Source organism: Aptenodytes patagonicus, chromosome 22, assembly GCF_965638725.1.
Source record: "Aptenodytes patagonicus chromosome 22, bAptPat1.pri.cur, whole genome shotgun sequence".
Classification (NCBI taxonomy): domain Eukaryota; kingdom Metazoa; phylum Chordata; class Aves; order Sphenisciformes; family Spheniscidae; genus Aptenodytes; species Aptenodytes patagonicus.
The window spans coordinates 4,868,409-4,895,266 of NC_134970.1; the positions used below are offsets into that span (position 1 = coordinate 4,868,409).

Genomic DNA, 26,858 nt, shown 5'->3' on the forward strand with positions numbered 1-26,858 from the left:
GCCTGTGCAAATCCCCCTCTGAGAGCAGCCCTAGCTGTCTGTCGGGGCTGATACCGTTAATATTGCGTTCAAATGCACCATCTGGCCACTTTTGAGGTATTTTTTACGCTAGCTGACGGCGTTACGCGGCGGATAACCGCCTCGAGCCATTTCACTTCTGGGTGTAGACCGATCCTCAGCGTGCAACGCAAAACACCGTGGCCCCCCCCGCCCCCGCTGCCCCGCGAAGGCTTCCCCGGGGGGGTAATAGCTGCGAGGTTACCCCTGGATATTCATTCCTCCTTTATATATATATATACATCCTCCTTTATATACGTTCCGCCTTCGGGTGCGCCCCCCGGAGCCAACGCCCGCCAGCGTTTTACGCCCAGGGCGTTGGGAACCTGGCAGAGGGGATTTGACCGAAAACCGTCCCTTTCGCCCTGCGGCACGCGCGGGAATCCCGCTTTTCTGTTGTTCACGCGTCCAACGAATAAAATTAACCAAAACGAGCCGAAAACGTGAGGCGGAGTAAAGGCTTCGTTGAAAAAATAACCCCGCGGGGGGGCGGGGCCTGCGGGGAGGCGGGCGGGGCCTAAGGCCCCGCCCGCCTCCCCGCAGGCCCCGCCTCCCCCGCCGCGGGGCCCCGCCTCTCCCGCAGGCCCCGCCCCGGAAGGCTGCTCGGGGGGCGTGGCTCGGCGGGAGGCGGCGGCGGCGGCGGCGGCGGCGGGCGGGTGGCGGCGGCGGCCGGGCCCGGGCCATGGGGAAGGAGCAGGAGCTGCTGGAGGCCGCCCGTACCGGCAACCTGCCCGCCGTGGAGAAGCTGTTATCGGGGAAACGTCTCAGCTCCGGCTTCGGTGGCTCCGGGGGAGGAGGAGGAGGAGGAGGAGGCGGCGGTAGCGGCGGCTCCGGGGGGGGAGGCGGCGGAGGAGGAGGAGGAGGAGGCGGCGGGAGCGGCGGTGTGGGGCACCCGCTGTCCAGTCTCCTCAGGTGAGCGCGGCCTGGGGGGTGTGTGTGTGGGGGGGGTGTCTGTGGGGTGGTGGGAGCGGGGCTCAGGGCCGGGGAAGGGCTGTTGGGGTGGGGAGGAGGAGGTAGGGGGTACGGGGAGGGGGCTGTGGGCCTCTTGGGTAAGGGGGAGGCTGTGTGGGCTTGGGGGGGGGGGGGGCGGTGGGTTGTGGGGGCAAGGAAGGGCGTCTGTAGGGCGGGGGGGGGAAGAACCGAGGGGCTGCAGGGCCGTGGGGTGGGAGATGGGGGAAAGGAAGGGAGAGTGTGGTTGGGGCCCAGGAGGTGGGGGTCTGTGGGGATTTGGAGCGGTGGGGCGTGCGGGGATGGGGTGCTGTGGGGTCGTGGAGCTGGAAGAGGGGGTGTATGGCCCGGGCGGATTCAGGGTCACAAGGTGGGGGGTGGCGTGTATGGGGCTGGGGGACCCGTAGGGCCATGCAGCCGGGGGGGGTGGTGGGGTGGTGGTGGTGTCTGTGAGGTTTGAGGGGGGGGCTGTAGGGCTGTGGGTTAAGTAGGAGGAATGGGCTTTTGGGGTGTTGTAGGACCGTGGGGCAGGTGGGGGGTATGGAGCTATGGGGTCATGTTGAGAGGGGCTGGGGGTGGAGGAGGCGGAAGGTGTGGGGATGGGGGTCTGTAGGGGTGGGGGGCTAGGAGGTGTGAGCTGGGGCTTGTGGGGCAAGGGGCTGGGGCTGCGGGCTGGGGGAAACGAGGTAGGGGTTGTCGGGCAGCTGTAGGGGTTTGGATGCGCTCTTGGGGTGGAGCATGTGGTGGGTGAGAGGGCTGTGGGATAAGGGGATGTTGGAGGTCCCTGGGGCTCGGCGGTGTGGGCTGGAGCCCTGGGGGACACGGACGTGGGCTGCAGCGCCGTGGGTGCGGAGGCAGTGAGGACGGGAGTCCTCCGGAGGTCTGGGTCAGCGTGGGCCAAAGGAGAAGGTGCGTTGGATGGGAATTGGGGGGCCAAGGGGATGGGTTGAGACGTTACAGGGGGCTGTGATGGATGTGGGGCGCACAGGGTGTGTGAGGAAGGGCTGGGGGAACCCTGAGGGTTTGGTGCTGCCCGTGGGACCAGGGGTGCGAGGGGGCCGTGCTGGGGGGGGCTGGCGGCGGAGCCCCTTGGGCTCGCGTGCCCCGAGGCAAGGAGCGGCAGGGGCCGGCGGGCTGGGAGAGGAGAGGAGGCTGTCTGGAGCAGGCGCTTCCAGGGCTGCCTGCTGCCCGGTGGTGGCGTGTCCCCTGGGGCTCGGACTGCTGCAGGCTACGGGGTTGTGGATGGCTGCTGGTTACCGTCGGTAGCTGCAGACTGGTGTAACTGGGGAGATGTGGTGCGCTTGGAGGAGGACTCCGGGTCAGGGTGCTAGCAGAGGCTGCTGACTCTGAAGCCAGGACGTGTGTAGGTTCCCACGGTGAGGAGAGCTGCTGGATGAATTTACTGGGACAGACGTGCAGCCGGGTGTTCGGCAAGGCGTCCTCTCGCTGCTCTTGCTCCGTGCACGCTCGCCCTTCCTCAGTAATTTTCATGGCTTGCAGTAACACTCCTCTGCTACGCTTCTCAAATCGGCGGTGGCTGGTGGGGTTTGGGGGTCGGCTGTGCTGTGCTGGGGGCTGCACAAGCGGATGGAGGGCACGGTCATTTGCTTTAGCATTTAAAGTACGGCGCTATGTGATTTGCTCCGTTTTGAAGCTCTTAGACCTTTGTTAGTTTTTTTTTCTCCTCCCCTTTTTTCGGCATCTCCCGAGGAAACCGCTTGCTGGTGTGTTTCTTGAGTTGCAGCTTTTTGCCATTTCAGCTTCTCTGCTGGAAATGCAGGTGTTCCTGTTCCCTGAGCAACTGGTTTATATTGGGGCAGGGAGAGGAGATGTGAGTCCAGCGCTGAGTGATGCTGTCACCGTGTGGCCTGACTATTTTGAAGGATATGACTTACCCATTTGCGGCCAGATTTGATCTATTATTCCTTTCACATAACCTTATCAGAACTCTGCTGTTGCACGTTGAGCTGAATGGCAGAGACCCGCTGACACGGAGAGCTCGTGCTTTCCTGGTGCACACATTTGCTTCTCTGAAATGTAAATCTGCTCTTGGGTCGAACTTTATTCTTCTCTTTTAATATTTTAAACACTCTGAGCCCTCGTTTTGAGTGGGAAACTGCTCTGACCACTTCAGGCTTGTCTAAGTTAGAAGATGGATGTACTTGCGGGGTGTTTAGATAAGGTGGAGAGGGTCAGTGAGTTAAATACACACCACGAGTGTTATCAGCCTCTTGTTCTAACAGCCCCGCCGCGCTTTCCAACAATGCGCGGTGATGACGGCGACCTTTTTTCCCCGGTAAGACAACGGCTTGTGATACCAGCTGATTTGTGGAGTGGGCAGACTGTTTGACGTCTGATCAGCTAGCGTGATTTTTCACATGTAAACGTGGTTTCGTGTGTAGATGCGTATCTGAAGGATGGTGAATGTCACAGCTGTCACTCATAGCTTCTGTGTTCATTAAGTTGACTGTCAGTTGACACTATAACGATCCCTTTCTCCCACCAAACTTCCCAATCCCTGAATCTTTTTCTCCCTGCTGCTGAGTTACAGTCAGGCTTTTTGCATGTTTACGACAGTGGTTCTCGGTCTGGAACCGTGTTGGTGTTCCCAGCCCGTTGGGAGTCGTTGCAGCGCATCGTTAACTTGCTGTGTGACATCGGCAGCAGCATCCCTGGCTTTACAAGCGTTTGCGTGCACACCCCATGAGTGTTATTGCAAACCTGAGTGGATCGTGACCTCTGTGCCGCGTTTGTACGAGCAGCGGCTGCGGTCTTCCTCGATCTCAGCGTTACAGACGCCGGGCAGTGACGGTGAGGGCAGTCTGCTCTTACCCGCAATCACCTCCTGCAAACCGGCAGTGGGGTGGGAGTTCCGGGGGCCGCGGTGTGCGCGGCTGCGGCACTGGGAAGCAGGGGGGTAGCTGGGGATTGTTCGAGGGCTTGGGTGCTGCGGTGAATGGTGCGTGTTAGGTATTGAAAATGGACTTTTAACGAACTAGAGGCTTTCTGACTGTTTCCGGTGCTCTGTCAACTTGTTGGGCTTTTACTTTGGGCTAAACGACTCCACGTGAGAAGACTCGTGCTTGTTTTATAGTGAGGAGGTTTTCATGGGAAACAGCTGCTAAATTTACCTGCAAGGAGAGTCTGACAGTTGTTTGGGGAGCAGCTGGGACGAGCTGGGCAGTGTTCGAAACTCTTTTCTGTAGCGCGGGCTCAATCGAAGTGACTGCTTAGCGTCCTGGTGTGGCTGTGAGACGGCGCTAAGATGTACGAGCTCTGCTGAAAGGTTTATTACAGTAGCAAACATACTCCTCCAGGTCCCCTAGTACAGCAGCAGAACATTGGATTTTGGGGATTGAGTTTCCAAAAAAAGTAGCCAGACTCAGTTTCAAAGTGGCCTTAGTGTATCGGAGAAGAAATTTGGGCAGTTGTCTTCTGCCTGTGTGTCACCCTGTCTCTGTTGTGGTCTGTTTTCACTCTGCAAAGTGAGAAATTAACTCTTGCCCCTGGTGCCAGGCCTGATGACTGACTTCTTTGCTCATCTCTTGAGGAGCGCGATTGCTGCGGAGCACCTTCGCCTGCGGTTTCCCTGCTTCCCGGGGGCAGGGAGGATGTTGCAATAAGTTCTCCACAGCAGGCATGGTATTTAATTATAGCTAACTTTGCCTTTCTGTACTCCTTTAAAGATAACTTCAAGGGTTTGGAAACAGGGAATGTGAAATTTTGTCTGCCTGACACTTCATGGAAAGTCGAAGATTGGCAAATTAAAGGGACCTGATGCTGTGGGCAGAGGGTGGAAGGGTAGAGGTGACAGAAGAGGGTTTGCGCAGTGTCCACCCCACCAACCCCTGCCCTCTCCGGAGGACAGCCTCCCAGGGTGTGCAACAGGTCAAGAACAACTTTGGAATAACTTTAAAGTTGAAGAAGGGTTTTCTCTTAAATCTTATTCCTGTATCTTGATTTTTTTTTTTTTCCTGATGATGATTGGATGCATTTTCTAAATTAAAAACAGTAAATATGGACTGGACATGTGCCCAGAGAAAGTCACGGTGCCAATTAAGTGGAAGCATTAATGGAAGTAGTAAGTTGATGGGGAGGGCTAAGATGCTTCAGTTGGTGGCTAACTTTTTATCAAGGCTCTGCAGCGCTGGAAAGCTGCTTAAACAATAGATGTCTTCAGTGCCGGTGGGTAAAATAAATCACAAAATAGGTATCTGGAGCAGGGGTTTAGTTTTTTGTATGTATGATAAAGCTGTATGTGAGAGAATTTAGGTTACAAAGCTTTGTCACTGAGATTTGGAAGTATTTAGAAAAGGGGGTAAGACTGCTTTTATCCTCGCTCAGAAGTGGGTCCTGCCGCAAGCTTCTGGCAAAACGGCCTTGTGCCTTTTGTAAGAGCCAAACACAATTTCTTAGTTGGGCACCCGTGAGAAGCATCTCCGACGCCCACGCAGTTGCCTTGCAAAACTGCAGTCAGCCTGCAAGGCGAGAGGATGGCCAGAGGCGATGGGGTAGGGGTCTACGTCAACGGGAAAGAAAAGACAGGTTACTTTAATTTTAGGGATGTGCGTGGTGTGGGAAGCTTTACCTTTACCAAGGCTAGGACACGGGAACTTTTCTAATTAAGGGTTTCTTACCCCTCGGTTGTGGTGGAGAAACCTGTCCATGGTCAGTTCTGTACGTTTCGTGTTTTCCCTTCCTCAAAGCAACTTTTGGCAGCCTTCCTCTTTCTGCGCGGTGATTTTGATTCCTGGTCCTGCTGAAGCTGCTCACATATTTAAATGTACTCCTGATAAGGGAGCTGCTAAGCTGTCCTCCACCCCCTGAACCCCATTCCAAGAACGGGGTCATAAATGCTCGGCTGGGCTGGCAGAGCTCCCTTGTTCCTTCCTCCACCTGATTTCGGGTCTCTTTGATGTCAGCACGGTATTTAGTTCCTTTTTTTTTTTTTTTTTAAGTCTCGCTGTTTGGACTGCCTGGTCTCAAAAGACCATCTGAGGTGCCGGTCCCAGCTTTTTCTGTGCAGTTCTGCAGCATTTCAGATGTCTCAAAAATAAAGTTTTGGATTGGGTACAAAACAGGCATTTCCTGAAAGAAACGAGCGTGTTTGTGGGCATCGTGCGGGAAGCTGCATTCCCACTGTTCCACCTGCTAAGCATTTGTGTTGAGCTGGGGGACTGGTCTGAGCTGGGACACGAATTGTTTCGTGCCATTTCTTTAACAAGGAGAGCAAATGCTGGTGCATAAAGTCATAGAAGATGCCCCCGGCAGTGAATTCTGTGGAACGTGGTGTTCTATCACATAAACTTGACTGCCCACCATGTTTATTACAATTTAAAAGTGAACTTTGTCAAGGTCTTGAGGCTTTCGTACTTCCTGCTTAGATAACTGAGCTGAGCTCTCCGAGTGCGAGACGTGCACAAACTCCAAACGAAATCACCAATGTCTGCAGGTAAGCAGGAAGCAAGATGTGATAGACCGTGATAAGCCAAACGAGAAGGAAATGCAAAGATAGAATTAAAGATAAAGTCTCTTCCTAGGGGGTGAATGTGCCACTGTGTAACACTAAAAAGGCAGGAAAATAAACCCCGGTGGAAAGCTAATGTGAATAAGGGAACGCAAACGGCAGGCTGAGGTAGTAAGAAGGATATGGGGAGGATGAGGAGCAGTGGAGGAGAGGGAGATCGGTTTCTGGCTTTTGCCGAAGCAGATGGTGGCGCTTACAAAGAGGTGGTGGCTTGCCAGGGTTTGGGGGGAGGCTTGGCTTCCTGCTGCCGTCCACGCAGCCTCCGGGATCTGCCCATGTAACGTGATCTTTGGGATCCGTTCAGGGCCTGGAAATCTGCTGAGAACCTTTCAGGTCCAGGAGTCTGATGCAGATCTCCGCTCCTTGATCGTACCCTGGCAGCTCCGTTTTCAGAACACATCTCATAGCACGGGCAAAATCATTTCTTGTAGATCAGTGAGCATCTAGAGATAAAATCAACTTGATGTAAACACAGCTTAATGCTTATAAGGAAAAGCAAGTCCAGAAATTAGAAATGCTTTGTGAATCCATGAGGTTTCTTGGGTTTTCGGGGGCACATCTGCATAGAGGCTGCAGAATTTGGAATTTTTAAATTTTTTTTTTTTACTGCTTTACTGTGAGGTTAAGGGCAGGAAGCAGCAAAACCAATCTGTGGCCTGAAATATCGAGCTGCATTCAGTAGGTTTTGCCAGTAGCAGTAAGGGATGAATTGTGTTAAAGCCAAATCTGCAGAAAAAGCTTTTTATTTTCATCTATTGATGTGAAAAGACTGGATCTTTGTTGACGAGAGGGGAAACTGAGGCTGCTGTTGAGCCCCAGATTGTGTATGTAATCTTCTGTAAGTGTATCAAGGAGAAACTTCTGCTGTGAATTAGGACTTTTTTGTATACATCTGTTGTGGGAAAGGATTCGGTTGTTGCTTCGCAGAAGCCACAGCAAGTGTTCTAGTCAATTTGCAGCAGTTATTGCTGGTGAGTATCTTGTTTGGTTTAGGAAATGACATGGTGTAATAGCTGAACACTTAAAGTAGCTTCAGATAGTCCAAATGTGGTTAGAGTCAGAAAAATTACTTCTATTTAAAAAAAGTGGGGTTTCATATTTGTTCTTGTGCAGCTGGATGATTTAAAGAAGTGATTTGTTAGTGCTAGACGTTCCCCCGGTGGTCTGCGAGTCCGGCTGCAACCTTTCTGCCCGCTGCGTTTCCATCGGGAAGGGAGGTCCCGCGCGGACGGTGGGGCTGACTGGGGGAAAAGAGGAATCGCCCCATACGTCGCAGAGAAAAGGCTGTTAGCGTGTCTGTCCGTTCACAGGTGTCTTGTTACCGCGTTATGTGTGGCCAGGTCTTGTGATGAAGTGGCAAGTCCTGCAGTGTTTGGCTGAGAATGGCGGCAGGGAACAGCAGCTCTGCTCCAAGGTCCAAGCTTCCAGGAGTGTGTAAAGGTGCAAACAAAATACTTCCCGATCTTCCCCTTCCCCCATAAAAAGGAAGTTGCTCCCGGTGCGTTCGCAGAAAACAGGGCTGTGTTAGAAATCACGACTGGGTCTTTCGTTCTTCTTGGCGCTGTGATTAATAATCCAACCCGCTTTTAAATTGTTTTCTATTCCACACCCTACCGTGCAAACAGCTAAGCAGGACAGATCTCTCTTTAATTAGATACCTGAACGTTGGTATTGCTAAGAGTATTAGTGCCACAGGCATTAGGTGTGCACCGGCTCTTTTTCTGTGAATTGTTTTCTAAGCACTTTTTAAATAATTCAGGAAGGCTGCAATTATTGGCAGTGACTCTCAAGCGTTTTGGATCTGTGATCTTCTAATTCAGCTTTGGAACATTTTGTTTGCTTGCTTTGGTCAGCACGATTCTGTGGTTAGGGTTGTGTCCAGGGAGGACTGGGTTTTTCGTGCCATAAACTTGCTGTGGGACCTTGCATAAGTCACGTTAGCCGTGCCCTGCTTTGCTCACCTAAGCCACGGATGCTACCTATTTTCCTCTGTAGAGGAGGACTTGGTTTTTTTATGTAGCACCCAGGGCTTGCTTGGCGTGCGTATGAAAACCATGTTGTGTAGGAGGCTTCCCCTTCTTTGAAACTCCGTTGGGAGAGTTTTGTCCTGCTTCCTTCCAGACACGCTGCGTGCAGGCTGAGGTTTCCATGCCGTGCACGCAGAGGGCAGTGACCTGGTGCTGCCTGGTTTGGTTGGCAGAAGAGATGGTTAGAAGTTGAAGGGAGGTGCAGCGGTGCTGTGGAGGGTGTGTGAGAGCTGGATTAAATGGGTAAGGAGTTGGGAGCAGATGTGGATTGATTGAAGTGGCACAGCCTTCGAGCAAAGTGCTCCGAGTGCAGCGCGTCGGATTGGAATCTCTGTTAACTCTGAGTAAAAGTGTCTTAACTGTGTAGGCAGTGACTCAAAACCTCTGTGACTGATTAATCTAACGTTGGCTCTATAACATAGGTGGGTGTCCGGGCTGGGGCGAATTCTTCTGGCTATTGACTTCCCATCAGTCTCTACCCGGGTGCTGAGTCCTCCAGTGTCCTGGGACTCGCTCCCTTGGGAGCGCCAACGTGTTTATGGCAGACGGAGGGTGAGAACACATTAGCTTAATTTTCACTTTGCTTTGAGAGTTTCTCAGCAGAGTGTCTTGAAGTGCCAAATAGGTTTTGGAAATATCCATGTGCTCGTACAGGTTACCTCAAATACTCCATGAGGGAGTTACTGTGGGCGAAGACGTGGTGTGAGGAGCGTTAGGTGGGTGAGGAGTGTTAGATGGGTCAGATTGTGTTGAGGATGCTGAGGATGTCAGAACCAAGCCAGTTATCGCCCGCTGGCAGATGCCAGGATTTAAATAGTTGCAGTATCCCCACGCGTCGCAGGGGCTGGGGGCAGGAGCAGAGCCGAGGAGGCAGGGCTCCCAGGGTGTTTTTCCAATTGCTAGGTTACACTCCTTCCCAGGAGCATCATTTTACGGCTCTTCGCTTTCGCAGGGCTCACATAAGATTTGTGCTCTGCCCCATCATGGGAGGAACAGTGAAATGCATCCATGACATGCAGTTTACTTATTTTCTGTGCCCTGAACTAGGCTGGTTCAAGAGCTGGCTGGAGTATCCTAAACAGCTGTAAGAAGCCCAAGGACTGAGAAGGTGGTTTGTGTTCAGGGCTCTCGCAGGAGCGGTTTGAGCTGGGCACTGATGGTTTGGTTAAAATGCCAGGTGCAGTCTTGAATTTTGCATCTTGAGGTCTTTAGGGCTCACTTTATTGATGCTGGAATCAGCAGCCGCATTCAGCGTGTTCATGCAGGGGGGTTTCTCTGTGTTCACCTTGATGGCAGAGTGGATGCTTGTGAGGCTTGAGTGGACTGAGTGGATGTTTGTGAGATTCCGTGATGGCTTTTTTGATCTGTGTACCTCAACTTATTATCCTACCATCGAGCTGTGTGTAGGAATTTCAGGACCAAACCCACAGCTATGCATGTAAACAAATAGGGGATATTTGAGCAATGAGATACTGACATTTCCATAGCCTTATTCCCCTCTACTTTTGTCTGCGGTCCCGAAAGTGAAGAAATGTCACTGTAGATTTGAGTACATCCAGCATGCTCTGCGTTTCGAAGACAGGAGCTACGCAGAGTTCAGCTGGACACTGAATGTTTAACAAACGGGTTTTGGCACTTAGTAATGAAATTTGAAGGTTACAACTAAGCTTGTCCAGCAGTTAGTTGCTGAGAGCAGTGGTCTTGTCCTCCCCCATTTTCTTTCCCTGATATTCGAGTTGTTGTGTGGCTGTGCCAGAGTGAATCACTCCAGTTGGCTGATCTAACAGAAAACTTTTGTTTCGTGAGGCTGCACAGTTCCTAGATCCAGCAGGAGGGAAGCGGCAGAACCCTGCAGGTGACAGTTCGGAGGAGCAGGATCTCCCCTTCCCTTCTCTTTTGCTTGGAGAGCAGTTGTCCTGCTGCTGCTCTCTGCGTGCAGTAATTCGTATCTGCGTATGGACTGCCTAAATAGTATGCGTTTATGGAAGTGGAGCCGTTCAGCTTGGTGACACGGGTCCTGCGCTGCTCTGGCTGATTAAGGCTGTTTGGCAGAGAACTGAAGATGAATGTATGAAACAGTGTTTGATACATTAGGAGGAGCTGAGCCAAGAAACAGTGTTCATCCAGTGGGTTTTTTTAATGTAATGCATTGTTTTACTGAGATTGAAGGAAAGCAAGCAGGATATAAAAGAATAAGTGAAAGGTGTGATACAGAATAGAGGTAATACATACAGATTACACCTGCGTTCATCCCAGACCAAAAGAGAAAGCCCCCTCCCAGCTGCCCTTGGACAAGGATAAGACAAGTTCCTGGAGGCTGAGCTCCTTCCATCGTAGCGCCTGGAGGGGCTGCTTCGCTGGCTAGCAGCAGATAACATGTGTTAATGCCTCGACTCCCATGTGAGCCTTTCGCCTTTCATGAGGAGCTTACACTGAGCTGAATTCAGCCTGTGTGTGCAGCTCTTTGTGGGGACTCGATGGAGACGATCCTTCTGCCTTTATAGAGAGTGCTCGACATCTGGTGGGTGAGCTTTCTGGTGGGTGCTCTGCTGAGCTTTCCCAGCACGTCCGTAGCCTTCCAGGCTGTGCCATCCACTCCTCTGCTCCTTTCCGCTCCGCGGATACGGCTGCATCGCGGTAATGCTCTGGCTACGGGAATCGTTTCAAGGTGAAGTGTCCTCTTGAAACGAAGAAGGTGCATTTAAATAAGGATGATGGCCATTTCCTCTTATCATTGACACCAGGGACGAGGTCCTGTCCAATGCTGAGATGGCACTGTCCCTGTCCCAGAGAGCTCGCTCTGGAATACAGCTTAGTCATGGAAATGAGATAAATCCTATTTCACAGAAACTGGTAAAAATAAAACTGTTGAGGATTGATTTGTTTCTATAGCAACAGACTGGAGAAGCTAATACAGCTGCTCTCTGCAGAAGGGCGAAAAACAGAAATTGAAATGTTAGTCCACCTGGGACTGTAGCTGTCAGCAAAAGAAAGATCTTCGATAGACTGATGAAGGGGTAAAATACTTAATTAAAGACAGAGGGCAGGAAGACGTGAGCTGCGTTTGGAAGGAAATTGGTGCTAGAGCGTGTGGACGTGCCCTCGTTTCCGTGCAAAGCCTGGAGAGCCTGTATTATGTCCTGAGAGCTATTTATATCCTATTTCCCAGAGGACTGCTTTCTGAACTTGCCTGCCACCCTCTCATGGGTGTGGAAATGCCCTGCTTAAAGTAAGGCAGTGCTTTAATGCCATTCAGTACCTGGGTGTTCATCATGTCAAGTGCATGTTTTTTAAACCTGAATTTAAGATGACTTTCTGTCCTGCAGTGAATCACCATGTCTTGCCTGAGAAATGTGCAAGGTTTATCAGGGAATCTCTTTGTTGCATGAACTGGGAGACGACCTTTGAGAAGTTTGGATGAATATCTGAGGTAAATTTTCTTGATTATCCTTTAACTCGATCTGAATATGGAGCTGGATGCTCCGTAACAACGTGTGCCAGGGCAGAGTTTTCTGTAAATGTTTGTATCCTGGAAGAAAATCCTGTAAAGCACCCATACTGCTGGATAAGGTGCTTGAGTTTAAAACGATCTTTATCTATACAGCGTGTAGATCTGTGTAGGTTTTGACCTTACTTTTGCCTAAACCGAGAGCTGTGGCAGACTAGTACCTACAGTGGCGTTGAGGTGGCTGTTTTCCCCCGTGGTTAGAAAAGGTGAACTGCTTAAATGTTTAGGAGACCCTAAGATGCCAAGTGCTGAGACCACATGTATATATGTACGTTCTTGATGACGTATCCTACCTTGCATGGCTATTAAGTGTTTCAGATTAAAATCAGTGTGTACATCTGAAACTAGCAGGTTGCTAATGAAATTACAGAAGAAGTTGCTTTTAAAACAGGAGCGCGTGTGCAAGGCTTTTACTGGGCTCTCTGAGGGAGTCTGTGTTATTTAGCTTAAGGAAAGTCAGAGCTTGACTTCATGTTGTTTATGTTTGGTAAACCCAGATTACATTAGCACTCTTCCCTTGTTATTTAAACACATGGTTTCTTTTAAAGGGAAATTAAATTTAAAAATAAACCTCAGGCTTTTTCCAGCTAAAAGGAAGTGTCTGTAGTGCTGCATACTAAGGATGCAAGAACACAACCTTGTCTAAAAGTGAGTGCCATAAATACTGTGTAAATACGTTATCTCATTAGATTTATATCTAATCCTATTGCCTGCTGTTTTTCAGACTCTTAGGGCAAACAAGGCTGAAGATGTCATAGGTGGTCTTTCAAATCTAATATTGAAGTGGGTTGGAAATTAGGTGAAATTACTTTTTGCCTCATCCTAATTAAGACACTATGAGAAATCCTTTCAAGTTTGGCATCGCAAAGTAAATTGCCTGGTTATAAAACGTAATCCGATTAAAGAAGCCTAGTGCCTGGTAAGGTTTGAAGCCTCCCCGTGCAATGATACAGATGGGCTCCCCAGACCCTTCCTTATGGCTCTTAATTTCAGAGATCAGCACAATTTTTTTAGGAAGCCGGAACAGGATTATGATAAAGCCTTGAACTCTGGAGACTTCAAAGCTTTGCATTCTGGTCTTGGTTCTGTTGCAAGGATTGTGAAGTCCATCAGATGACTTAAATAAGGGACTATGTCCCGTGGACTTCAGGTTTTTTGCTAGTACTTCTTTCCAGTGTTTTCTCAAGCCACGGTTTCTTGCTGCACGGTGTTAAGTCTGATAAAGTGTTGGCTGTCACGTCAGAGACACTTAAATGACCTCGATTCATCCTGTGATTCCCCCATGGATGACTTCTGGTTGTCTTGGAGTGTGGTTAGTAACTACCTTTGTGTGATTTAAAATTACTTGCGTTCCCCTTGTGACACTGGGCTCTCTTTACAGCCTCGTTTCAGCCTGCTGGAGTCTGAAGCCATATGTCTGAACTCCTATGGCTCATCTCCATTGAGTTAGAAACAGCTGAAAACACAGAGAACTTGGAGGACATGCGTAATTAGCACTGGATTTGGCATTTTGGAAATATTTCCTTTAACCTCAACAGGAATTATTTCACAGAAAGAGTGAAACAGGATGTGTCCTTGACATTCCTTTTCACTGAAAATAAAGACCTAAAAAGAAGAGAATTGGTTAGAAAAACCAAACTGCTGTCTTTCTGATCGTCCAGCTTGGAGGACGTCACTCGAATACAGCGTTTGGTGTCTGTGCTGAGGTTAGTGCTGGAAACCGCTGGGCTGCGGGGGAGCTGCTGTAAGGAGGCCAGCCCCGCTTTCCTGTCAAGCCTAGAAACAAGAGCCCAGAGATGCTGTAGATTGTAAGTACAACTTCAAAATGGCTCCGAAGAGAGGCGAGTCGCTGTTTGCCTTGGTCTTCCTCTTACTCTTGCCACCGTTAGAGTGCCCAGTGTTTCATCCTTGTGAATGCGGCGTTTCTAGCCCGAGCTACTCTCGTTAGGCTTTAACGATCTCCCGTGTCCAGAAGCGCCGGGCGGTGCGGCGCGGGCTCTGCTGTGGCCTTGTTTGTTGGCATCGTCTGGAACCAGTTTTTCAGTCGCAAAGATAAATGGGGTGAATGTCGGCTCTTGAGGTGCGGCTAACAAATATAAGAAATTTGAATCTTGAAGTAAACTTTTGAATGTTAAATGTTGCATTTAAATTGTGTGTGCATAAATATATCGTAAGCTGGTTTATTTTCTTGTGCATTGACCTTAACTGCCTCACAAGACTTGTGTTTTCGGTCTCTGACACTATCTCAGTTTGAGGTAATTAAAGATTCTGGTTTTCTCCACAACTCACTCATGTTTGGCTTATGCTTTTTATTCTAAATTCCTCAGGAAAGTTGGGTACAATTTAATGGTCTTCAGTGCTGCTCCAAGACAGCTATGCAGAGCTACTGTCTGAGGAAAGGAGTTTGTGCTTTCCATCTCAAAAGCTGTCACTGTCAGTGGTGGGTAGGCTTTTGAAGCCATCTGAAATGCCTTAGGATCCTGGTAGTTATATGGCTATAAGCTGTTACAGCTGAGATATAATTATTTGCTGGGACAGAGTTGCAATGACCCTGAAATTGTTTGAGGTAATGGAGAGTTTTGTCCCTGCATAAGTTTGTAATTTAGTAGTCTGCCTTGCATATATACATTCCTCCTGTGCATTAAAAATGTTAGGCTGGGAAAGGCTCTGCCACTAAAAGCAGCTCCTGGCTGGGAGAACTGCATTTAACAGAGGAAAAAGCCCAGAACTGTTTTTGTATGTTTTCAAATAAGTGGGCAGAAATATTTTAAGGGGTTTGAAACATACTATCTCATGTTGTGTATGTTCCCCAAAGAAAACGTGTTTTTTCCTGGTGGGGGAAAAAAGCTGTTTGAGGCTGGCTTGTCATCTTGGGCAAAATCAAATCTGGCAGGTGGATAAAAACAGAACTGGAAGCTTAAGGTGTACAGTGAAATGTGTGGGAAGGAGCTCTCTTTGCTGCCTGCTCCATTATTTATTCAGTTTACCGGTGTTAGGGATGTTTACAGATGTCTCTGCCAGCTCTCCGAGGAGCGGTACCTGCCCTTCTGGCCTTCCCCACAGCTCTTCACAAGCACTTAGCAGGGAAAGTACCTTAGCGTTTAATACATACCATTTGGCTGGCTGACTTACACACTCATATTTTTCAGCTCTAACCTTATCTCCGTTCTACAGATAGCGTAGACAAGTAATGACAACTTTATAGGAGCTATCTCAAGATCCAGAAATAACTTACTGCCTTGGCCGTTCACTCTCGTGCCTGCTTTTTAACAGGACGGATTTCACAGATGCTTCTAGAGTAAAAGGATGTCCTTTTTAATTTCCATCCTACTTTTCTTAAGCTTTCTTAAGAACCGTTGTCCTAAGTTGATGCTTTCCCTGTTTGCTTGACGCATGCCAAGAATGAGGGGGACCTTACCACAGTGCTCTTTGAACGTGACCGCTCAGGTGTGTCCTTAAGGTTCCCATCCAAGCCACTGTGGGGTCACTTTTCTGTTTGCCTTCTCACCCTTACTGTCTTTGCTCTCTCGTTTCCCTGTTACTTGCTCTTTGGGCATCCATTAAAAAGCTCATCAAGAAAGAATTTCATCTGGAGTCAGTGCAGTGGTATGTAGTTGCCTTGTTTGTGTCCCACATTGTTGCCAGTTAATTTCTTGCTTGGCCGTGTCTGTCTTTAGCCTTCAGGGACTTCTGATTAAGCTGGAGCGCTGGGATTTGATACATGCTTAAATTGAGCTTTGTGGGTGAAACGGCTTGACTGCTGATGTGGGTTGTGTTGAAGGGCAAAGTCTGCTCCAAACGCTTAAGTGGAAGCTTTGTTGTGGCTCTTAATTCTCCAGTCCCGTGTTCCCTTCCTGGAGGGCCCCTTCTCCCATCCCATTGCATTCAGCCTTCAATATCAGAGCGACTAATTTCCTTTTTACTTAAGCTTAACGTTTCTCCCTGCTTGTCTTGATGTACTGGGAGCGGTGCCTGGCAAGTCTCTCCCGAAGGCATGCGGGGTCTCTCCCTGCCTGTGCAGTGCCCTCTCCCCATCTGTCTGAACGATTAAGCACTTCAATGCCAGCATAAATTCAAAGCCCTCATGTCACTGATCTTGGCAATGTCACAAGGGAAATGGGATGTTATGTGAGCCCCTGTCTCTTTTTTTTTTTTCCAGTCTCCCTAAGGCAAAAGTGCACTCCAGGTGCAGTTATTGGTACAAAATAATTGCATTTGCTTTTTTAATTGATGAAGGGAAGGAGTAATTCAGTCCCTGAATCTTTGTTTCTCTGGCTCTGCTTTACTTGGCCTATTTACCTGTTTCTCATCCACTCCAGGTCAGACACGAGTGCCGCTGTTCAGCGTTTCGGGCATCAGTTCTAGGCAGCAACCAGTCTGAAAAGGAAGAGCCCGCTTTGCTGTGGAAGTGAGCGGGCTGGCATGGTTTCGCGATGATAAGGCATGAAGTGGAGATGGCTTTGCCTAGGCTGGAGGGCACGGTGGCCAAATGGAGCATCTGAGCTTGGCTGTCGTGGGTCGGAGCGGGGAGAGGGCAGGTCTTTTGAGCAGTCTGTTTGGTGCTGAGAGGTGGGGGAAAACATGGAGGCGTATTTATTTTCTCTGTATCGAGTGTATCTAAGACTTAACCAGGAGGAGGGTGTCCATGTTTAAATAAAGTATCACCTTTCCTATACGCTTCTAGGTGCAAGGTTCCCTGCTAGAAATCCCAAATTCCCACTGAGATGCCTGTTGGATCAGATCACTGTGGGTGTTGGAAAAAAATAGTAACTTTGACTTGTTCTAATCCTGTTGATTTCATCTGACGATGAACCTGTAGCTGTTTTGCAGAGTAGACAGCTAGCAGAGGGTGACACATTTTCTGCCATCCCGAAACACTTAATTGGTGCATCAATTCCCCCCATACAGGGGGAATGACAGGCGGTGGGAATGAAATGCGCTCTGCCAGAATTGTTTTTGCGCAGGTTCCTTTTGGCAACATTTTTACTCCAAACTCGGACCTTTTGTGTGTCTGTCAAAAGGGAACAGGGCAGATGGACACGTACAGTTCAAGACACGATGCTCTATTTCTGTTGTTTGATGGTCATGTCTCTTGGGATTCTGTAGCTTGTTAAATCATCTCACAAAAGAAAAGGGGGAGGGAAAATACGGTGCGAGGTTGCCAGCTGTAGCCAGCTCAGCGCTGCGGCATGGGATGCTTGGTATTTTTTGATTAGAAATTTGTGGTTGCCCAGGCAGCTTCCTTCCATTTCTCTGGAAGTGCTGCATGGAGGGAAGGCGAAGGGAAAGTCTTGCACCTTTCTAAGGAATTGTGCTTCAGCAGAACCTGGGAGCCTGCACCACCTAGATGTGTCCTGCTCATTTTCTCTGCATCTAATTCTTTTTTTTTTTTTTTTAAATACTGCATTTTCTTCCACTTAGTTGCATCTTCTCCAGCACTGTGGAAACAGTAGAGCTTAGCTTCAAATGAAGAGTGAGGAATGCTTACCTTAGCAATGCTGCTAGTTCCAGTTCACAATTCTGTGATATTGTCAGCTCCAGGCTGTTTTATATGACTTTCATAATGCTGCTCAGTTTATTGAATTTCTGCAGGAATGTTTTGCTTCCTTTTGCCCATATTCCTCAAAACCTCCTCTAGTCAGATGCAAAAGAGGAGAATTCACTGCAAAATTGGTATTTAGTAAATCTCATTAAGAGGATTGTAAGCATTTCGCAAATGTTGTCCAATTTTTGTCCTCACTTAGAGGTCAGTTTTCCCACCTAGAAAAAGCAAGGTAGCCTTTCCAACTTCCGTGCTTCATGTAAAATCCTACGTCTGCGTGTTGGGCGGTCAGGGTTTGCTCCCTGACAGATGTAGGCACTCCCTTTTGCGAACACTGTTACTAAGGTACTAGTGGAGACTGCATCTCTCGTTCAGTTATGTGCGTTAGAAGCTGAATGCAAACCGTCTTTTTAAAATGACTCCAGTGAGCATTTTCCCTTCTCTTTCCTTCTGAAATCTCCTCATCTCTTTGGAGTTTTGTCTTCAGTTGAGCTAAGTGGCCCAGTCCTCAGGCGTGGTGGTGTTCGTGAGCTGAAAATATGAAGGACCTATAGCTGATGCCGCTTTGACGTTACCTTCCCGTTTTCCCTTCTCTTCCCCCACCGACACGCTGCCCTCGGACCATGCGTGGAGAGGGGGATGCTCCCGACACTGTACACATCAGAAACCGAAGCTCCTGACCACTCTTCCCTGGAGACACTGCTTGGCTTTCCCTGTCGTGATGGTTGAAATTTTTTGCATTTCTTTCAGAAAAGCTTTGTTTAGATCTGGCCCCTGTAGTCAGTGCCAGCATGTAGAGCCCATGTTGTATGTGAACTCTGCTCCATTGCATGTAATCAGCTGGAAATGCTCCCGTAATGGAAGCAGATTGCAGAGCGAGTGTCTGTAATGCTTTTAAGAATAAAGGGCAGCATATGCACTCAAACCAGACCTGTTTTTTTCCTCTCCTGCAGCTATTTATTTTGCCTCCTGCTCGGAGGGATTCTTTGATGTAGCGTAACATGCACGCGTGACCCGTCCTTTCTGTCTCCCGTTGCATAATGCAGGTGACAGAGCCCACTGTCACCCCCCACCATACATTAAGTTTAAAGAAATGCATTTGCACTGCCAGGAGCCATCTGTAAGGCTAGGGCTGCCCTCTTCCTCGTCGGGAATTTTAGCTTGGATGGATGCTTTTCTATTAGCGATGCCAACCCTATCTTGTTCCTTTATGGCACGAGCCTGCAAGCCCAGAGGTTAAACGTGTGGTTGTCGTAGTTCTTGCACCAACCCAAAACAGCCCCTTCCTGGAAATGAGGAGTGGGAGTTGGTAGGTTGGTTTTGAGAGAAATAGATGAGCTTACCTTTTGCCTCTTACAGTTCCTGAACTGATCCTTCACAGGGTTGCTGTCACTTTGAAAACTCGTGCAGCTTTTCTGCTGCCTCCTTAGCTAGTCATTGCATCTCGGTAGCGAGCGGTTCTGCTCTATTCATGAAGAGAAGGAACAATTTGGCCATTAGAGGATCAGTTGCTGTGTGGTATTGCTCTACTGGTTGAAAATGCTGGCTTTTTCAGAGCATGCTGTTAACCTTACGCTGGCTGAACTGTCTGCCGGTGTTGGGCAATGAGGCTGGAGCTGTTAGCAGTCTTTGTTCGTAGCTATTGCTTCACACTGAAAATGAGCTGGCAAAGTGGAAGAGCTCGAGGCGTGGGAGCTTGGGGTCTCGTACTGTGCCTGTGCAGAGGCCAGGCATGGTCTCTGACTGCCACTGTGTGTCAGCCAGAAAGTCGGACTGAATCTGAGCGTTTTCACCTGAATCCCTTGTCAGTAGCTCTGCCTTCACTGCTGGGTACTTTGAGAGCAAGCGTCTGATTACGGAGCCTGGAGCTCCGGCAGCTCTCGGGCTGGGTTGTGGTGTTGTGCGATGTCAGCTGGGTCATTTTCACATGTCCTGCCATTATTAAGGTCCCCACTTTTCCCCATCCATTCTGGCGTCATGAGCTCATGATCCTATGACTTTGAGGAAAATTTACCTTGTTAAACTGTCTTTGGCTCTAATTTATCTGGTGGGATATAGGGAAGGGATTGCGCTTCGTCCTTTTAATGTTTAGCTCTAACTTTTGTGCCACACACATGCAAAGTTGGCATTGCCAAATAATTGGCAAGCGCTAAAGAATAAGCCCTGAGGCTTTCAAGACGGGTTGGCTTGAAGCTGCTTGTTGCGGTCCTGGTGCTGTAGAGGAAAGGGAAGGTGTACTGGGACTTGAAATGGCCAAAGGTTTGTCTTGCTGCTCAGACTTTACGTGGCATCGGTGTCCCCCAGTAGCTGCTTTTTCAGTTGTGCTTACAGTCAGCTCTGTCTTGCTTGCAGGTATTAACGCATCCCTTCCATGCGTATATCAGTGCAATAGGATTTTAAGTCTTTTAATCTGTCTGTGCTGTATATTTGGTCTCCGTTTAGCACTCTTAGTAATATGCAAAGTACGCTGCTACAGGGAAGGGTGGGGACAAATGTGAGCCTTAAATGTGATGTTAGCTGTAAGTGTAAGCTATTCTTTCCCTTTTTGAGTGGTTCAGTGCGTTGTCTACGTGTCTGCTTGTTAAACCTGATAGAAGGTAAATTGGAAGTCCTGTAATTCCCACAGGTGAAAGCATGTGCCTTACTCCTCCTGGTGCATTGAAAAGAGTGTCTTTGGGTGGATTTTTTTGCAGTGGGTTAGATGTGTCCTAGGGTTGGAAATATGCAGGATTTCAGTGTGGTGGTGGGCACTGAAGAGTCACGTGTTTGCTGGAGTCACTTGTTTGACTCGGAGTAAAAAAAGCCCAGGAGAATGTCAGAAAAAATGCTTTTAAGCCTCTCCTCCAAGTGGCTGGATGTTATTAGCAGGTTGACGTGTGGGATGTGTGTAGTGGTTTGGGGGAGGTGCAGATACCAATTAAAAAGCGGCAGAATCGCCGCCTTGCTTGTGTGATGACTGAAGCGGTCCCTGGAGAGCGAGGGGAAAGGAACCAAGTGGGACGGGGGCCAGAATCCTGTAACGGCCTCGGTGCAGATGGATGCTGCCATCCGTGTTTGGAGTTGAATGTCCATGCTGGCTCCTCGAGGACTGGGTCGGTGATCCCCCCGATGCTGTCATTCTCGGCGCATGCATGTGGAGGTGGTTTGTTTCCTCTGCTGTGTTTGTCAAAGACATATTCCCACCATCACCCTTTCCAAACGCATGGATTCTCCTCTCTTGGGAAACTTCAGCTCTGCATCCCACTGTTGGAAACTGGGCGGTGTGACAGCTTCGCTCTAGAGGAAGTTATGTTTTTCTCATGTGCCAAACCTGCTGCTTTTGGCCAAAATTTTGAAAGAAAAGAAACCCAGATGCATGTTGGAGATCAAAAAGTCACTCTAGTAAAAACTCACCCCCAATTTTTCTTTGTTATTTTAACATTATAGAGCTGTGCTGTGGTTTCTTCTTCCAACCACGCGCTCTTTCCTACCAGAGAACTAGCTGAGATGGGAGATTTGCTCTCCTGCTCTCTTTGGTTTATGTAAATATCCATGAATTTTCATGTTTGATGTGATGATGACATTTTAGTCTCATACTCTCGCTTAACTGACCCTTTTCAAAACTTGGGTGCCAGGAAAGTTTAGGTGGTGGTTTCCATGAAAAGTTGCAGATGCGTAGTTAAGATTTGCTGAAGCTGTCGAGTACTTCGCTAAGATCCTGATCTGAACTTGATCTAAAATCTGTTGAAACAAAGTCCACTGGGAAATGCGAGTTGATACTGCAGCTACTAGATGAGATGAAAGCCTACTCTGCCATGTAGAGCTGTTCGTTGTATGCAAACAGACCTATATGTGAGAATTAAAGGGAGTTTTGTGGATACAGCTGTTGAAAACACTTATTACTCCCATAAAACTTGCTTGATACACAAATGCAGCTGCAAAATAAACAAATTCTCCCTATGAACGTGTCCATAAGCCTGGAAGTTGCTCTTGGGTGAGGACGCTACCTGTTCAAGGAGATCTTTTTATGCTGCAGTGTAATGCTTTCAGCAGGCTTCCACCGAGTTTAGTTTTCAAGGTTAGGTATTTGTGCAAAGAAATGCATGCACTGGGAAACTGTATTCTTTTTCGTGTGCTTGAAAGGAATTTTCTGGAAAGAGCTGCCTGCAATTAGAGTGGGGAAAAGCACCTCCAGCAGGCACCGAATTCTTCTTTGCAATGTATATACTGCATGACTTCACCTGTTTGCTCTAATTGGAAACACAATTGTCGTTCCTTGATAGATTGACTGCCTGACTCAGCTCTGCCTACATTTCTGTAAGGAAAGAAGGTATGTTCCGACAATGTGGAAAAATAGAGACAGTAAGATCTCGTATTGCTGCCTTGTGAATCTCTGAAAATAGCTTTGTTACCTCTACCGTTTAGTCCTGCTTTGCATGGGCTGACACAACATTAATCCCATAGCTGCAAGATCGAGACTTCCGCTGATCGCAAGAAGTGAGTCATCCCCACATTAACAGTGTCTTCTCTGCAGAGACGTCGGCATACTTCTGTCGTGGAAGGAGCCTGGAGTTAGCATGCTTTGTTGGTTTAGGAATGATGCTTACTAGTCTTCTGTGTCTAGGTTCAGCAGTCGAAGTGGCTGCACGTTTAATGCATGTGCCCCTTAACTTTGACTTTAACCTATGCACCATGTCTCAAGTATCCAGATTTCCTGGAATGGTGTGTTCAAATCCCAGTAGGATCAATTTGTCTGCTCTGGCGGTCTTGTTCTTTTCATGTTTGAAAGCTGGATGCTTTGCACAGATGTTTATGATCCCAATGTTCTTTCCTTATAGGTGTTCCTTTCCTGCTCCTGTGTGTTAATTGCCAGGAACATTTCTGCTTTGCAGCCCAGAACTAACAGCATTTCGGTGGTGACTTTTCACATATCGTAGGTGCTTTCTGGAAGGGAGAGGTATTAAAAGCAGCATGTAAATCTGTGCTGATGCTGTAGCAGCTGGGCAGTGCTGTACTCTTCGGTGTGTTAATTCTTGGGCGTGGGGTCAGTGGTCTCCCATTTCCTCTAATTTTAGATTTTTAAGCACAACAATGAGGACCCAGGGAGTTCCAGCAGGAGGAAACGTAGGCAGTAATACCTCATAGCCAGTTTAAGATGACATACTCAGCATCACACCTTTTGAGTTGCCTGTACACAGTGTCTGTGGTCAGAGGGCTGACAGTCCTGTAAATCCAGATCTGCCCTTTAATTTACCCTGAACCATTTGAGCTCTGTAATACTTTTCTGATTCATTTTGCCATCAAGATTTATCAATGTAACTTACTGCTTGCAGCGTGAAGGATTTTTCCACGCTTCTCCCAACAGCTTTGGGAATACACTCTGCTCCAACTTCCCTGCTTCTTTCAGTGTGAAAAGCTGATTGAGAGCTTCAGCTGTCCTGAGGCCTTGCAGGCTGTATGATCTATGGATGGCATCCTTGCTGACACTTCTTCTTGCATGTGTTTTTCCCAAGTCTAGAGGCACTTGAGAAGCACGTGTAGTATTAGCTCAGATCATTCAGCTTCTTCCCTTTCATTTAAGCATATGAAGTTGCATTTTAGCTTTGTCAGTCAAGAAGAAAATTTTGTTCTGAATTGTTGCCAAAAAAAAAAAAAATCAAACCCAACAACCAAACTCAAACAATAAATCCAACAAAAACAGTCTGTACCTCTCCCTTTGCGGCCCCTTGGCCCTTAACAGAGCTCTTCTACATCAGGTAGAAGGTAATTACTGTATTTGGTTGTAAAATGCTTGGCAACGTCATCATGTTTGAAGTGCTAAATGTGAATTACTCTATTTTATTTTTTCCAACAGAGAAATGGAGGCAGTAATGTTAGTTGGAGAATTTTATATACAGCAAATGCTTCCTGCCTAGGACTGGAATGTGAAGTGAGACTTCTGCATGCGTTTAAAATGCCTGGATTCTCTGCAAAGCATTATATAATTATCATCCATATTAAATGGCCACCCACATGTTCTGTAGTATGTCTGAATTTGTTTTTGTAACTCATAAGATGCTGCAGCGGTAAAATGACAATGCCAAGCTCTTAAATATTGTGCTTTTAGAGCTAACTCTGCTGCAGTTAGTGGAAAATACTAACAAAGGCAGAAAGCATGGGTTTTTTGTCAGGTGTTCTATGATAAGCTGAAAGCGGCAGTCAGAATTAAGGTCCCATTGAGCTAGGTGCAGTACAAACTCTTCGGGCCTGAGCAGAACAGGCCAGGCAGATGCATGGATTGTATGTTCCTCAGTTTGTTGGGTGGGGGACAGTCGAGTTTGGAAGGAATCTGCTGAACAGAGACAAAAGGGGGATGTGAAAGGTGTAAGAGGATGGTAGTGCGGACAAGAGCATAGGAAGAAGGCAGCCGAGGAGTTTTGGGTGGGAGCAATCATCCCAACTGACTGCTTTCTTTATAGCAAAGAAGAATCTGGACAAAGAAGTTGAGGAGTGTAGAAGCCAAACATCACCGCTTTGGCTTCCTTTGCAGCCTCTCCAATAGCTGGAATCTGACCGGGTTGCTCTCCGCGGTCTTTCCTGAAGCCTGCCAAGAGGGGCCGAGAAAGTATTACTTGGGATCTAGCCACGTTCTCCCCTGCCCCAGGAATACTCTGCTTTAATCTTCTCCAGTCTTGCATCAGCAGTTTATTTTTGGAAAGGCTATTGTATTATCTAGTGGTTGAGGCACACAAGAAAAGGGGTTGCAGCTCCGTTGTGAGCCCCACCACGCCGTACCCCTTCCTGTCGGCGAGATGGGCGTAGCGCTGCCTTTCTCATTTACAGAAACATTTAAATGCATTTTCTAAACCTAAAGTCTTGCACAAAGCATTTGAGTTGTTTGTATTACCAGTCTATAAGCAGGAAATACCAAAAGAGGGTTGTGTTAGCGTTGCAAGAATCTAGCAGTTGTATGGATATTAATAGCTGAGATGCGTGTATTGACTTGCTTGTGATGTCCTCCGGGCAACGGACTAGGAGTTAATCTGCCTCCAGCCTTAACCGCCCTCATGACACTTTGTCTCTAAGGCATTGAACTAAGTCTCCAAACATCTGGGACCAGTTCTGAGCTACTTTAAACTTCCTTTGTGACCTTGGGCCAAGCCGCTCACGTGCACTGGTTTTTTGTATCTAAAGCAGTGATAGTACTAATACTGTTCCTTTTGTCTTTGGTGTTGAGTACGTGAATACACGGGGTAGCAATGGCCTCTGCTGCCTGATCTTGCACAAGTAAGAGTACTTGTCCCTGAAGTCTCCGGGTGCTTCTGTAATCCACATAAGTGAGACTATAAATCAGCTCTGAAGACTTCATCGTTTGACTTGAAAACAGCGAGTTGTTCTTTAGGCGGCTTGGCCTTTGCTCTAGCCCACTGCCCCAGATGGTTCTGTGAGTAAAGTTACTACAGTCAGGAAGAAATAAATGGAAAAGCAAGAGGACAAATATGGTCTTGTTTAAAGGAACTATGGGGTTTTATCATGACCTAAAGCAATGTGCTTTATTCAGCAATTTTTACAAATGGGAAGCTTTATTTAAAAGGATACAGCACTTGCTGAATCATGGAGCAAGAGAAAACTGAGCGCAAGAACTAGTTTAAACAGAGCAGATTTTGCAATTTTTAGAACTTTTCTTATGTCCTTAATGTTTGGTCTTAATTGCCTTAGATACATCAGAAATCTTGTTAGAATGCTTCTCTGGTGCAGCCAAAGGGAGGTGAAATCTAGGTAATCATTTGAGAAGTTTGCTTTCATAACGGAGACCCCCTCTTTGATGTAAAAGGGTTTTTGGGGATTGGGGGAGAAAAGAAAGCAAACAGCAGTGGTAGTTGAATTGGCTCCAGACCTTCTTCTGAGCTTTGTTGGAGACTTGTATTTACAGCATTCTCCTTCCTGTGCCGGGATCTGTTTTTCTGTTTAATCAGAAACAGCCCAAAATCACACTGTACGTAGATAGTACTTGGTTTTGTACTCTGCTTCTCTCAATGCTGTATTTCCATTTTACAGATGGGAAAACTGAGGTCTGGAAGTAGAGCTTTTCCTAAGGCTACGTAGCACAGCGGGGAGTAAAGCCCTTGTGGCTTCCAGAGTCGTCATCTACGCCCTGGCTTGCAAGGCTGGAAGAGTATCGCAGTGGTCTGGCGTTAGGATTTCCTGCATTCTGTTCTGTCTTGTCTGTTTTTGCCAAAGGCGACGTTTATACTGCCCTGTTTTGAATTACTTCCCCTCTGCCTCATAAAATCAGGGCAACAGGTCTGTAAGTAGGTATTGTTAAGATGAAATGATTCAGGCATTAGCACTGCATGATCTCACAGCGCCTAAATAAGTGCTCATCTCTCTCTCTCTCATTTCATTTCTCATCTGCAAGCCATTGGAGGTAATATATTCTAGGTGGAGATGTGGGCCCTGGGCCTTGATGTGAGCATCTGTGCCTTAGCACAGCGGGAGGTTAGTGGCTTGAAGGGGAAACCCCTCTGAAAGGGATTGAGCCTGCCCAGCTGCCGCGGACTCCTGATTTCCCTGCAGTGATTTTTGTGTCTCCATAAACCCCACTTACTTGATTCTTCATGTATAATTTCTGTTGTTCTCCGTGTTGTGAAATGTGCTCGCACTGGCCTGAACCAAGAGGAGTTAGACACTATTCCGTATTTATTTGTCCGGTAAGAGTTCCCAAAGGGGGGGCTGGCTGAACGGAGCCCCGCGTACCCATGAGCCTGACAATCTCAAAGACTTGCTGAGTTGTTCCTGTTAACTTAAACCTCTTTAAATTTCCCCGACTGGCCTGAAAAGACCTGACAGCCTCCTCACTTCAAAAGATGTAATTTTAATCCCACCTCCTCCCCAAAGTGGTCTGAGGGGTTTTTCCTAATACTTTAAATTAGAGCCTGGGCTTTGTTTCCAGTAGTTCTGCCACAGTTCCTACAGATTTTGCCGGAGATGTCGTTCAGATCGGATGCACCAGGCGCTGCAAATAGTGCTCTGGGGGAATTGCAGTGTCTTTCAGAAGTAATGTTCCCATGCTAGTGTTTTTCCAGCTCCTAGTTTCTGCGGACCATAGTGGAGTTATCTTTCTGTGTTGAGATCTAACATGAGAAGCTTGGGATCTTATCTTAGTCTGTCACTTTAATGCTATGCATTACATAAATTAAAATGGGATGAAAGATTTGGTTTCTGTTAAGTCAGGAGAACTCTATGGCCTTCCTAGCAGAGCTGGAGAGGAAGAGGAGGGGAGAGAGTGAT

The 26,858-nt window shown here is 47.9% G+C and overlaps 1 protein-coding gene across 4 annotated transcripts in view; it reads left to right on the plus strand.

Annotated features, from left to right (window-relative positions):
• Nucleotides 1–725: 725 nt before the first annotated feature.
• ANKS1A (ankyrin repeat and sterile alpha motif domain containing 1A) overlaps nucleotides 726–26,858 on the plus strand; it is a 110,875-nt gene continuing 84,742 nt past the window's right edge. For 3 of the 4 annotated variants that reach the window (XM_076357975.1, XM_076357977.1, XM_076357976.1), the window contains exon 1: nucleotides 726–969. In XM_076357975.1, the coding sequence (XP_076214090.1) occupies nucleotides 740–969 (230 nt within the window). In that variant the 5' untranslated portion in view covers nucleotides 726–739. The remainder of the gene's footprint in view (nucleotides 970–26,858) is intronic. The other variant, XM_076357978.1, reaches the window with a different exon arrangement.